Genomic DNA, 15,549 nt, shown 5'->3' on the forward strand with positions numbered 1-15,549 from the left:
CATGGCTTGTTCAACTGTAGTTTGAAAATGACGAGGGTTTGACAACCGTTATGTCTAGTCCATTTTTGTAACAGGTACAACTTACTAAAATGAGCGAGAGGTTGATTGACTGCAAATAATTACAAAATAAAAAATAAAGAATGGTTGCTGTAAACGCACGCTAGATAATACTTGCAATTCACCATGCTGACAACCCCTATGAAATAGTAATCCCAAACCACGCGCCTATCAATCAAGTGGCACCACCAAGTCTAGATTGGGCAAAGACCAAAGTGTTTTGCAAAGTTGCAAGTCATTTTGCTAACTGACTGTCCGAATAATTCTCAGAACGGCTGTAAATCAATAACATCAAAACATAAATAACAAGTTTATTCATATCAAAGTGTCAATTAAACTGTAAGTGACATTGTGCCCTTACAAGGCGGGCTGTGGTATACATAAAACGTTAGTTCCAGTAATGTTTATATACGTGAGAACTTTTCAAATTTAATTTCCCATGATGCATTGGTGCAATCCCAGGTATTGCTGAACTGTGGGTAAAGGACTAGGAGTTTTGTAGATCAGATAAGGGACGACATCAAAAGATCGATGTCGGATAAAAAACTTAATTCCTTTAGTTTTTTTCCAAACCCCCCACTGAAACTTAATTGATAAATATTGGTCATAGCGTCAGACTACATTCACCATTAAATACAAATTGATAATCGGACAGTAGTATTGCATAGACGTTGGTTGTCGGGTGGGTGTAAAAAGATTTTACAAATGCACCTCATTTGACGCACAGATTTACACTCGAACCATACATTTTTCTGTTTTTTCCCTTTTCGGTTATTTCTGTCCATTATTGGATAGAAAAAAAAAACGAACTACAAATACTCCAAGATTTTTTTGACTTCATTAAAGAATAAAATCAATTTTGTCGGATGGAAACTTTTTGAGGTCAAAACCCCCCACCCCCGAACTAAAGGAAATAAGTTTTTTATCCGACATTGATCTTTTGACGTCGTTCCTAATCTCTCTGCATCATTGCGTGTGAACGGCATCAATAAATACAAACAAAATATGTTTAATGAATCTTTTAATTAAACCTAATTAATTTCAAATGATTTGCTGTGCTATCAGTCATTTTGGAATATTATTCATAAATTCAGCAAAATTTTGCAACTTTGACCGTTCTGCAACGTATTATTATTATCTGAGTGCTTTCCTGTGTTGAAACAGAAACAGGTACTTAACAAGTAACACAGCCGTCATATATCGGCAATCCAACACTTAGATGATAGAACACTGTTACTAAATATAGAGACACTTAACTGTCACAGTTTATTACGTGTTAAAAGCTACATGCTCTATTCTATTTCTAAGGGACCAATATTTGAAATCTTATTCATTATATATATAGGTGGAGGTTTTCTTCCTTTATAAATACCAATATTTTATATGTTTTGTGTAAACCTGGCATTCCAGAACTGGATCTTGGTGTTTATGGATGGATTTTGTTCAAACTTGGTACATACATTAGAGATTTCGGGTTCCTGATGCACGTCATTTAATTTTTCAGATCAAATTCAAAATGGCTGACTGGTAGCCATTTTGTTTAAATGTTTAATTTATGTACTAGATGACATTTTTACCCAAAATGAGTTATAGTATGTTTTGTTGTTGGTGGCAGTGACAGTGTCATTGTTGTCAGCATTGTTATTGCGGTCATAAACAAGTGACATTGAATGTTTATAACTGTCACCTAGCACACACAAAAAAAAAAATCTGTTTATTTGTGATTGTGAATATTTATTCACTGACGGGGTATTTGCATGTGTGTTTGTGTGCATCCACACCTGTGTCTCGGCCATGCTCTGACTGTTCTTGTTTAAACTTTACAATTTTGTAACACATGTGCATTATGTTCACCTCTAACTAAAATAAATTGACATACCATACTCGACCGCGTTAGCGCCCATGCCCGGGCGAGCGCCCACCCCCCACTTTTGCGCAATTTTTATATTTGGGGTCACATTCGGCAAAGCGCCCACCCTTTCAAATTGCAACTAATTTAAAACTTGGTCTTGCGTAACGAATCTTGATAATCGTTTTTATATGATACAGCGTGGATATTGACCGCTGTGAACATGTTGTGAATGCGTAGAACGCGGTAACCGTGCGTAAACTACGCTTCGACAATGACCTGTTAATACAAGTAAAATGCGGTAAATATTTCATGCCATATTCAGTTTACCTCTCAAAAATGGCTAGTTACTAGTTTTTTGGAAAAACCATGTCGTTTATTCGCTGAAATCAATTCCAACAGATCGTACTTCGACATCGATAATTCACTTCCGCATTGCGTTACCGGAAAGTCTTCGGGAATTTTCGAAAAATTGTGTCAGTACAACACAGCATTGTGATTGGTTAATAACCAACTTGACCCATTAGGTCAAAGGACGCCGCTGCAGGTGAAATCTGCAAATGCATCATGGCGGAAAGTGATTTTGTTCGAGAGTTTGCGTACAATCCAACACCTTCGTCAGTGGAGATAATATGACAATTTTGACTTCGACTGTGTTCCAACAGACTCAAATGTTTTTAATTTCGTAAATTCTGGTGGTACGTAATTAATATTGTAATAAAATGTGCATATTTTTTGTGATCATTTCTGTTTCTTCGTTGTGAAAATCAATGACGACTCAACTAATTTCGTAATTTGATTTCCCTCAAAGACGTAATCTGTCACTTGATGAATCAAATTTTTCATTTGCACTCTTTTTCGAGGGGGTACTCGGGTAAGCGCCCACCCCTAAAAAATCGTGATTTTCTGAGTTGAGGCCCCTGGGCGCTAACGCGGTCGAGTACGGTATAACTAAATAATGTGTCAGAGCAATAAATCTGTAACACATTTTAAGTGACGTAATAGAAATTCATTGATTGTGCGCACGCACTACATTATAACCTAATATTTAAACATAGGAGGATTGTGTCATGTCATGACTTTTTCGTATTGTTATTTTGGCAGGGTCGTCTGTGGAGTTTCATAGAATGGAGTTTGTAGAGCTGATAAAGACACCGAAGGTAGATGGTGTGGTTTTACATTATCCATTCCGTGCGTCTGTTGAGGGTACTCTGTGTCTCACTGGTCATCACTTAATATTGTCCTCCAGGAAGACTAATAGTGAGGAATTATGGGTAAGTAAATAAATATTGTACGTACTTTCTACATACTATTATCTCAAAGGTTTGCACTGACACTGAGGGCGCTGTTCCTACACATGACATCATGTTTGCAGGTAGTGCCCTCATTTAGTATATGTACATGTCTATGCACAATTGAATTTGATTTTGTTTTATGAAGTTTTGACAGGCAGTATTAAAAGTGTATTGTCTGCAAACTTTTTTTTGGATCCTTTGACATGCAAAGTGGTATGTATAGCAGGGGTTCTTCCAGACAGGGGAGCAGGGGTGCAGTGCCCTCATACCCTGTGCTTGCACCGTCTTACCAAAATGCTCTACAGTTCATACATGTACCATCTTAATTTCTGAGTTTTCAGGATCACAGTCCCTCCACAACCGGTTATGAAACGGTCAGATATCTATTGTTACAATGCGCGTTTCGGTTAACCCGTTGTTTATTTAACAGCTTAATCGTTGTTTATTTCGCTAGCGGTAAAATACGGACGTTCTGCTATCTTTCCCCAAGATTAACATAAAATTAGCATATCCGATGATGTAATTTCTCTCACAAAGCATTGCGTTTCTTTAGTGCGCATGCGTACTTTCAATGTTTTCATTCGTTTCAACATATAGTCTTTACTTCTGTGGTCGCTCTAAAATATTACTGTAATGTGGAAATCCTACGATGATTTCGTCGATTTTGACGATGAAAATGTCGATTGGCCATCAGATTTAGAGGAGGAAAGCCGCGATGTGGAGTCTGATTTAGATTACGAGCCAACAGTGGACGAAGCAATGACGGACGACAATACAAAATCGCTGTCGTTTCAGGAAACAATATACACAAAATAAGAATAAATGTGAACAGAAAACTAGCATTACTGTCTATCAGTAAATATTGATGAATATATGTATATAATCAGCGACGAAATCACAGCGTTTTCAAAAATGAAACCGATCTACCGAGTGGCAGCCATTTTGTTTTACACACAAAAAAACAAACGAGTTGCGAAATAAACAATTTCAATTTTAATATATGTTCTATAACACAATAAACTGAATTAACCTGGTAAAATCCTATTCAATTTAAGATAATTCGAAAAATTATCATTATATATTCGATAAAGTGTCAACAATTTGGGTCAATACTACCGACATCGTCATAACACGAATGCAATGACCGATTCTAAAACTGCCCCTGAAGTTCCCAGACACAAATCATTTGATACCTCGGATAAAAACGACATACACGACCTAATATTCACTCAAGATGTTCCTGACAACTAAATAAACTCAAATAATAGCGTCAATTACGAGATATATTTGAAGAAACTATTACACCTCGTAGATTTCTCCGACTCGACCAACAACCAACCTCAGTGTGAGCGCTTCAGCGTGAACTATGACGTCATCACTTCAGCTGGAAGGCTGAAACACGCATTGTTTCTCGATCTAAGCTCGTTCACACCTTTTGACAACAGCGTTTCATAACCGGTTGTGGAGGGACTGTGTCAGGATCTATAATTACTCTCTTCAGAGGTGTGCTCCCTTTTAAAATTTCAATATAAAAATATAATTCTAGAAAAAACCTAGTATACATGTACTGTTATAAATGCAACACTTGCGATATTCATATCAGTTTCTTGCCAATAGCTGTTGGTGGAGTTTTCAGCATCTTAGGGTGTCATCATGTCTCTGAATCGCTCTGGGATTTTTTGTTCAATGATTGAAGATGTACATTACAAAATCAATATTCAATATAAATCATAATTTCCATTTAGATTAGTTTGAGATGCACACTACACTCTTGAGTTATTTACTGTATAGTAATTAGGTTCATCTCTTTTGGATTTATAGAACAGCTATTTATTTGTGTTACCACTGCTTTCAAATGAACTTTGATCATTGAACATTAGGTATTTCTATTCTTAGGTTAGTTGTAATGAAATTAGAATTTGGAGCAGCAATGCATGATGGGATTGCTTGTAGTGAAGACAATAATGACTTGCAATACGTCATGTTTTGATCTGTATTACAAATACTGCATCTTTCAGATTTGATTTTTGGCCAAATTATTAATTACATTGCAACCTTAATGTAAGGTACATGTATAATACAGACATAGTCTGCTGGCACGCAAGTGATAATAAAAAATAAATTTGATTAATCTGTCAATATTTTCTATGAGGGTAGCCATCTTGAATACGGCTTAGTTTCAAGTCGTATTCAAAATGGTGCCCCCTCCCCCCATATAGTAAATATATGTAAATTAATCAAATTTATTATCACTTGTACGCTAGCTGACTGTGGATACAAATACCTTTGTTTGATATCTTATTATTAGTCTTTTCATGGACATTTTTTGCTACAGAAAAAAGATGTCTAATAATGAGGTTGTCACAAAGTTTATCTGCTCTCAGGCAGTGCAGAATTGCACTGAAATCCACTGCATATCAACGATATGATCACTGTACTGCCTTTGTGCATACTTTGCAGTATCCTCATGATAACCTAATATTACAGCAACATAACTGTAATTTAGAAAGACACACTGACGCATAATACAGTGATAACTTTATTCTAGCTAAACATGACACAAATCTCTCACATTCAGCTGCTGCACAGTAACATTGATAGTATCGAGAAGAAGTTTGTCGGTTCTATCGGTTATTTGACCATTAAATGTAAAGATTTCAAAATAATACATTTAGACATCCCCGGAATGGAAGAGTGTTTGAATATCGCCAGCTCTATCGAAGTACTCTCTTCATTAGGTAAGTAAAGTTTTGTTTCTGATTTTAACTTTAATCCAAAGATTTAATGAAACAGTTAATGAATGAACAGACCCATCTCCTCAGTAACAATAAATTAAATCCTCTAACAGAAGTACAGCCTGGTTTTGTGGTATTTGGAAACATTTCTATTTCTTGCCCAAAAGGAGCAACAACAAAAATATTATTTCGTTCATTTTTTTTTTCAAAAATCTTAGCTTTATGTAACGATTGTACAAATGATTGTACATGAACATACAAAATGTATTTTCTAACACCAGCAGATTTTCCAAAAAGAAAAATAGACATGTTTCTCACAAACCATAAAAGATATTGTAGGGTCTACAGTTTCATATGATTTTTTTTTTAAAATGTACTTATAATAGATTATACAATATGGCAGTGATGCTGTTGCTAGGATACCATTGTATTTGTTGGTGAAAATCACCTCAAAGATTGATTACATTCAGACTTCTAATACATCTATAAAAAAAATGAAGCATTCATTTTCTTTTCATAGGAGATTTGTAGGTAAATAATTTGACTGTCAGATTGCCATGGATAGATTTTTCTAATATAACAAATTGGATTTCAGAAATAATTTGAAACAGTTGTTATTGTACATTCAAATTCAAATATGTTGTAATTAAATGTTATGTGGCTTTCATGTTGAATAGAATCTTTATTGAGCTTAATGCAATGTCACGACTAGTGCTTCTATTTATTCTAAAAAGCTTTTTACAAAAGAAATTAACATTTTTAAAAGTCAGAAGAAATCATGAACATTTTAGCGATGAAAATTAAATAATTTACAGTATTTTTGCCGATTCTTGTTGATTAGTTTTTATTGGTGAAATCTTGAACTAACAGTGTATTCAAAAACATAAAAATGATTTAAGTCTCTGCTTGCTTTTGATTTGAGGTGCCAGTAAACACGTCTGGCTATTAAAACAACTATTGAACTCACAATGAGGTAGGAACAGTCAACCAATTACTGCATGTTTTACAAAGGATAAAAAGTGGTATGTAACACACATTCTGATTGGTTGCTGATGAAACATCACTTTAACATGATTTGCATAGTTATTTGATTGGTTTAATGTAGTTGTAGTCAATGAACACCGGTGGCCACATATTGAAAATAACAAGAGCCCCTACTCTTCCTTCATGTGATTTTTCCCAGATTACAGTGAAACGTACCTTTTTAAAGGACGACAGTTGTCGTACCACGTCCTGTTCAATATGGGACTTATAGCGACGTATACAACGTGTGTAAAATACATTGTTTATTTACATGAAATTCGAACAAGCGCTGCACAATGCCCACCGCACTTTAACCAATTACTGAAAGAGAGAGAACTGTTCAGTAAATCTTGAAGTTCTTTAGAGTATGTGCTGGAAAGGTGTATGTTTATTGTAGACAGGATTCACTTCATTTAAATTTGGTAACAGGAGTGGGTGCATCAGTTAATCAGTTCTATTATTGTTTTATACTTTTATTTAATTATCATTTTGGAGGTGATTGGCAGTTTTTTGAAGTTGATGAGGAAGGTAAGCCACATGTTTATGTGTAAGAGTCATAACTGGGAAATATGGTTACATCCCTCCCTATGTCAGTCCTTGCTTCTCCCTGAATCTTTATGATTGGTGTGCATGCAATAAATTACATGAGAAATAATTTGCGTGTTATTCGCCTGTGATACAAAATAAATGGAATTCCAGGGATTTACACACTATATGATAATATACCATATTTGTTCTATTACGTATGCCCAGACATGACCTCAATTTCTTTATTGTATCAAAATTGGGAGGTGGGCGTTTGCCCAGGCATGGGTGCTTATTCGGACAACTACGGTATATGCCCATCTCCAAAAGAAGCGCATTTGTTGTAAACTATCAAACTATTTATTTTCACTGATATTTATTTTCACTATTTTGATATTTTGAGCATATTCACTGTGTTTTAATTCTATGAATTTGTCAAGGAAACAGTTATTTATTGTTATTTTACATGTTCATGTAGATTTAATTAATATAGCGAATTTTACTTATCAGCAAAAATAGCATTTACAGTACCGGTACGGAATTATTAAAATACTTAATAAGCGCATACTTTATTAATAGAGGATTAATATGGTAATTCCTCTCTTACCAAGATGTTCATGATAAATCCTTTCTATGTGCCTTGAGTTAAACGAAACCTGCCTGAACTGTACACTAAACAGACTGATAAAAAACACAATTCAGTTTAGAGGTTAGAATAAAAAAGGTGCTTTCCAGATTTCGGGATTTCAATGTTCACTGTAATATTTATTTAATTTGTAGTTTTTTACCTTTCCAGTGAACTTGCATCCACTGGAGTAAACACAGAATAATAGCAAAACATCTGTTTGTAATATAAGCAATCATAAATATGATAAAGTACGTCTATTTAAAAATAATAACATAATTAAGTGATACATATAAATTAAATATTTTATAATCTCAGAAATAAATTTTGTCTATACGGTTTTATCATAATTGATAACTTAATCATAATAAAAGTGAATTATTGGTCAAATAATTACATCATAAATCTTGGCATGTATAGTGGTAGTTGTGTTTGTCTCTTCTATCAGGCCAGGTGGAGTGGAAATCAGTGCTGCAATGTTATATAACCTGTATGGAAGTGATTGCACACTGAATACTGCAAAAGCATCATTTTATCTTGTATTTATAAATTTTTCTATTTTAACATTTTGAACATATTGGAATTTAAATTCACACATTTACAGTGACTCGGCGAGTTCTATTGCTATTTTAATGTTCATGTGGATTTAATTCAGCGGATAATGATGAAATTAAAGCCCAGTGAATAATTACTATGTCTACAGTATATACTTAGAGGAAAAATGGAACAATTGCGTTATGGTGCCTATCAGTGTCAGACTCCAGGCACCATTCACAAAATAGTTCCATTTATTGTCTGGTCTATTCCAACATAAAATGATGAAAAATTCAATTTTTTTTTTTATCAGAAACCAGAAGCAATGTCAGATTTTGTCTGTTCAGTCCAAAATCAAGATTTAAATTCAGTGAAAATTGCATGAAGAAACATGTGTGATGCAAAATTTGGCACTCTTAGGGTTAATATGAGAATGATGGAAGGATTAGTCTCCTGCTTAGAAATGAAATTTTTACATACTATGGAATATTTTATTTTCGCTGGAATTAATTTTCGCTGAAAAGGCTTTTTGGGCGTTTTGCTTCATGCAATTTATTTTCACTGATTTTTCATGAGTTTAATGTGAAATATAGGAAAAAAAGTATATTCGCTGGATTTTATTTTCACGGAATCATCCCTTCAGTGAAAATAGCGAAAATAAATTCCTAGCGAAAATAAAGTATTCTACAGTAACAGAAAAATGTTCCTTTGTCTTTCACACTGCAGTGTTGAGCAACTGATAAGTGAAATGCATCATGGGAGTAGGATTTCATGAGGAAGTCAGTGATATTTTGAAGTACATACGTATATTTTTCATATACTGTAAAATACTTGTTTTCTATATTTTACATTCAACTTGCCAAAAATCAGTTAAAATAAATTCCATACAAAAGATCCAAAAAGTCACCAGCACATTAATGAACTAACATCATTACACTGTGTTGAATTCCTTTTTAACTTGTTATTGCTAACAATTATTTGTTGTCACCATTCACAAAAAAAAAAAAAAAATTAAATTAAGAAAAATAAAAAAAAATTCTCATACTTTTCTTTTTTTCTAAAATTATTATCATGACCTGTAGCCAGAAATTATGTCCATTTTGTGAAAAATTATAGAAAACAAGCAAAATTTTGGACCCAAATTTTTAGCGAGAATAATTATGGCACTGAAATAAGGGCTAGCATTGCTGATGTCGTTCACAGACAGTTCAGACTAATAATTAACTAAGGTTCCGTTCCTCAGTGAACATAAAGCATTCCTCTTTGCAGCGAGGCGCAGATCCCTGTTGGATGACTGCCTCCTATCTATCATTTCATTTTCTCATTGAAGCGAGATAATAGGGCTTTCAAATCAGTAAATTGGGTTCTTCACCTGTTGATCTGAGGAACAAATAATAAATAAATGAAAAATATTCACATCGTCTAGCCGTACATTTTCTGCCTGTGTTCAAGATAAGGCAGACAAGATACGACACTCGTATGCGACTCATAGAAAATGCAACGACTATAAAACTCATTTCATGAATGGAACTCAATGACGTCACATGCGTACAATTAGTCAGGCATGCGTTCATGTAAATGACAGAATTGAGTCTGTGGTCAAACTTAATCATACTTTAATCATCCAGCTCACACTAAATGCAACTTTTGGGGTGTGAGTGATTCTATTAAAGACGTACTTTTATTAAAGAAAGTAATTGTTTGCGAGTTATGAGGATATTTTACATTCTGTATCATGGACCTTTTCAACTTAATCTGGTTGTTAGCCTTACCCTATTCCAACATCACTGCATACATCAATGTAACAATAAGATTACCAAGTTGCATTCTGGGAGGCTTGAAGCTTCTCATTTATCTCGTTCTGTTGTAAAATTTTGTCATCGCGATGATCAATCAGTCATCTTGTTAATTGATTTTTTTATTACAAGGACATACTAAAAAGCAACTTTAATTAATTTCACAAGTGATATAGTTTTTTGAATTTCACTTGTTTTCGTACATATACATATAGGTATGTATAGCATTGCCTATAAATTTAACCATATGGTAGACAGAGCTGGCAGTGATGCCTGGGGAAATCAATCAACTCGAAAGCGATATTACATATTACAAAAATTTCTGTGATTCTGTTTACACTACGCTATACTCCTGAGGACAAAAATTAAATTAAAATTAAATTTTTGTTTGAATTCAGCAAATGCCCATACCTCCGATAGTATGTAACTTGTCAAAAGCATGAACCATATTTGCTCTATTAGAAGCACATGTGTTTACGTAAATTACAGAGATTTTTTGACTCCCGTGTGCGAAGCACAAAAAGGGAGTCTTTGCAGTTAGTGTGTCTGTGTGTGTGTGTGTGTGTGTGTGTATGTGTGTCCGTCTGTTCCACTAATATCTCAAGAACCATACATCAGTTTTTGATGAAACTTGGTGCATAGATGCTCTGGGCCAATGCGCAGATTTGATTAGGTTTTGGTAAAAATCCATGCATATTAATTACCTAATTTGCATGATAATTAGCTGATTTTTAGCTGTTCCATGACTGTTCCACTGATATCCAAAGAACCACTCATTGGATTTTGATGAAACTTGGCACACAGATGCTCCAAACTAATGCGCAGATTTGATTAGTTTTGGGTAAAAATCTGTGCAATATTAATTACCTAATTTGCATAATGATTAATAAATTTTCGGCTTTTCCACTGATACATGTATCTCAAGTACTAATCATCACATTTCAATAAAACTTGGTACATAGATGTCATAGGACACTGCACAAACCTGATAGTTTTTAGGGTAATATCAGTATATATTAATTAGCTAATTTGCATAATTATTTAATTTTCAGATTTTGATATTTCAAGTAGTAATCATCACATTTCAATGACACTTGGTACATAGATGTCATAGGACACTGCACAGACCTGATAGTTTTTAGGGTAATATGAGTACATATTAATTACCTAATTTGCATAATTAATTAATTTTCAGCTTTTGATATTTCAAGTAGTAATCACATTTCAATGAAATTTGGTACATAGATAATAATAATAATAATAATAATAACTTTATTTAATTAAGCGCAACAATTCCAACATATGAAGATCAAAGGCGCTGATACAATAAACAATCAGTCAAATATTAAAAGCACATTTAAATAAGTGCGTTTTCAGTCTGGATTTAAAAATGTCTACTGAAGGACTAGAACGAACAGACAGAGGTAATTCATTAAAAAGTTTAGGACCTAAATTTTTCAAAAGCACGGTCTTTGTATAACACCTTGGACTTTTTACTACACACCTGACGAGTTTTAATAAGAAACTTTGATTCAGATCTTAAACTACGACTAGGTACATAAAATTCGATTAATTCACATAGATAATTTGGGGCAAAACCATACAAAGATTTATACACTAGTAAAAGTAATTTGAAATTGATTCTTTGTACAACTGGTAACCAATGAAGTTTAATAAAAATGTCTGTAATGTGGTCATATTTTCGAGCACGAGTGACAAGGCGGGCTGCTGCATTTTGTACACGAATAAGAGGTTTTATCTTAGTTACAGGGAGACCAGACAATAATGAATTACAGCTGTCTAAGCGAGAAGATATGAATGCATGTACCAACTTTTCAGTATCAGATTGGGATAATGATTTACGAATACGATTAATATTTCTTAGATGGGAATATCCAGATCTACAAATAGTAGAAATGTGTGTTTCCATAGATAGCTGCGAATCAAACAAGACACCTAAGTTTCTAGCACTTGACGAAGCACTAACCAATTCTTCACCAATTGCGATACTAGACAAAGGACACGAGTCTTGTGAGAATCTCCGAGACGACATGCACACAAATTCAGTTTTCGACACATTCAAAAGTAGGAAATTACAAGACATCCAATCGCTAACGTCTTGAATGATGTCATAGGACACTGCACAGACCTGATAGTTTTTAGGGTAATATCAGTATATATTAATTAGTTAATTTGCATAATTAATTAATTTTCAGCTTTTGATATTTCAAGTAGTAATCATCACATTTCAATAACACTTGGTACATAGATGTCATAGGACACTGCACAGACCTGATAGTTTTTAGGGTAATATGAGTACATATTAATTACCTAATTTGCATAATTAATTAATTTTCAGCTTTTGATATATCAAGTAATAATCATCATATTTCAATGAGACTTGCTACATAGATCTTCTAGGATTATGCAGACACCTGATTAGTTTTAATTGGATATTAATTACCTAATTTGCATAATGTTCCACTGATATGTAAAGAACCACAAATTGGATTTTAATGAAACTTTTAAAGAGAACTATGCAGAAACCCAATTAGTTTTTGGTAAATATTTATGCTTATTAATCACCTAATCAACATAATAAATTAACATTGATATCTCAATTACTGATCATCACATTTGAATAAAATTTGATACATAAATGCTCTAGGACAATAGACAGGCCTGATTAATTTTGATTAATATTAATTCTCCAATTAGCATAATAATTCATAATTTTTTTGTTCTGTTCTGTTCATATTAGTTACCTAATTTACATAATTAGTTTTCAGCTTTCAGTACAATAATTTTTTTTTATGCTCAAACTTAATGTATTTTTATCTAGATCCCAAATGAGGCTATGATTTCAATGATTTAAAGTATAATAATATTATTATTATTGATCACAAAAATTGAATGACAGTTGAAATACAAAACTGCGCCATATATTGAGTATTTTAGTTAATCCATTGAGACGCTTGTGGATCGGCATTGTAGTGGGTTTCTTCCATGATTTCCACAATTCTCATTGCATCCTGGTACTGAAGCAAGGTGAAATAATACCAGGATCTCAGAAAAGATATATTCAGCATTGCAAATTCACACATCCACCATTTCAATTGTAAACCACCAGAGGTACAATTCACTGAATTAATTTCTGGTAAGAACCTGCTTGTTTACATCGATGTAGACAAAATTATAAAAACTGGATTTGAAATCAAGCCGGGTCAATTTTAGATGGTTTTATTTCTTATTCTTCATTTTGCATTTTTCTTTAGTTGTTGTAACCTTTTTTTTGTTATTGAATAAATAAATAAATAAATAAATAAATAAATAAATAAATAAATAAATATATATATAAATAAATAAATAAATAAATAAATAAATAAATAAATAGTTGTATTTATGAACATATTAGCAATTTGTAACTATGTTGGAATTATCTTGTGAAATGTGTTCTTATAGAAGGGAACAAACAGAATCTGTCGTACCACTAAATAATTTACTGAAACTTTAATTCCACTGAAGCCTGACTCTGCTGTCACTCTGAATTATTCAATATTCAGTCTTGTTTATAATTCACAAAATGAATGATGGTTGCCTCTGTTGATTTTAGACTTACAGAGCCCCCCCCCCCCCCCCTCTACAACAACAATGTCCTTTGACCTATTTTGTGCCTTTAAACATTTTTTTTTTTATATCTCTTGCAATTTATTGTTTCCATGGTAAATTATTATTCATAATATTACAGATAGAGGAACTGAAATGATTGTTTGAAACCTGCAATATGACAAAGTCAATTAATAATAGTATATATATATCAAACTTTGATTGAAAGAGAACTGGTTCCTTGAATTAATAAAGACAGTGAGATAATAAAGACGTAATTTGAAAGTGAAAGATATTCATAATAACTATAAAGCTGGTGTTGAATTTATGACATAACACATAATGAATGATCCCTATAATTATATACTGCACTCTAATGTTATGCAAATGATGTACTGACTCGTGCTACTAGAGGGCAGTATGATTTGGGAATTAAACCCCCAATGTGCTAATGGTGAATGGGTATAAGGATATTGTGAATATTTACCGCAACCTCGCCTGTACAGCTTGTTTAAGAGCAGCTAAAAAATTGATGTTTCTGGTCATGTGCACATTAGTTTTAGGCTTTTATTTTTCAGAATTTTAAGAAAAATTGAAAAAAAAATTCAGTTTCAGAATAAAAAAAAATCATGCGTGCATAATTTGTAAAAAGAAAAATGATAATAACATTTGTTATTTAGCCTACCTTTATGAAAAGGGGAAAAAAACAAAAAATTTAAAAAAAAATTTTGAGCAGTAATTTATCCTGTCCAGTGCTCTTCAAATACAATGTACCAAAAATGGTGCTAGATTGTCTCAGCTTTTCTGTAATAATTTTTTTGTCTTTTTCAGAAACTATCACCCTGACCTATCCGTTCTTTTTTCGACCAATGTTTGATGTGATGGAGGATGGTTGGCAGGCTTTTCTCCCGGAAAATGAATTTGCAAGACTCTTAGGTGAAGAGTGGAGGCTAAGTCATGTCAACAAGAACTTTGATGTAAGTATATAATTTCAGTTTTATTATGTGCCTGCCATGTTGTGGCGGGTTGGTTAGATATTTGATAGATCAGTTATCAGAGCATAACATTTTATCACATGACCAAGTTCCTTTGCAAAAAAATTCAAAATGTGGAAACTAATTATTTTTGATGATTGTCAGAATTATTGTCTTTCGTAGCAATTTAAATGTATGTACAAAATAAACATTAACATTCTTGGATATGAAAGATGACAATATTTATTATTACATATTAACCTTTTCACCAGTTCCCTCTTTTCATCACAAATTCACAAAATAGTCTGCACTCTCCCTCAAAATATTGGGACAAAAATAGCCAATTTTTTTGAGTAAAAACTGGAAATTGACTCAAATTTTGTCTGTTGGCTCCAAAATTAGGGTTCATTTCGAGAATTATTGAAGAATATAAGAAAAAAGTGTCGCAAAATTTGGGCGAGGTGGTGAAAAGATTAACTTGTTGCACACTTGGAGAAATATAATGGCAGATTTTATGACACACACAATCA

At 33.1% G+C, this 15,549-nt stretch overlaps 1 protein-coding gene across 3 annotated transcripts in view; it reads left to right on the top strand.

Annotated features, from left to right (window-relative positions):
* Positions 1–15,549, top strand: part of LOC100370487 (myotubularin-related protein 9) — a 69,494-nt gene that overhangs the window by 32,201 nt on the left and 21,744 nt on the right. For 2 of the 3 annotated variants that reach the window (XM_085508048.1, XM_085508046.1), the window contains exons 2-5: positions 3,011–3,180; positions 5,780–5,939; positions 7,455–7,487; positions 14,877–15,022. In XM_085508048.1, the coding sequence (XP_085364174.1) occupies positions 3,034–3,180; positions 5,780–5,939; positions 7,455–7,487; positions 14,877–15,022 (486 nt within the window). In that variant the 5' untranslated portion in view covers positions 3,011–3,033. The remainder of the gene's footprint in view (positions 1–3,010; positions 3,181–5,779; positions 5,940–7,454; positions 7,488–14,876; positions 15,023–15,549) is intronic. The other variant, XM_085508047.1, reaches the window with a different exon arrangement.

The sequence above is a fragment of the Saccoglossus kowalevskii genome, chromosome 14 (genome assembly GCF_978046115.1).
Source record: "Saccoglossus kowalevskii chromosome 14, keSacKowa6.1, whole genome shotgun sequence".
Lineage (NCBI taxonomy): Eukaryota > Metazoa > Hemichordata > Enteropneusta > Harrimaniidae > Saccoglossus > Saccoglossus kowalevskii.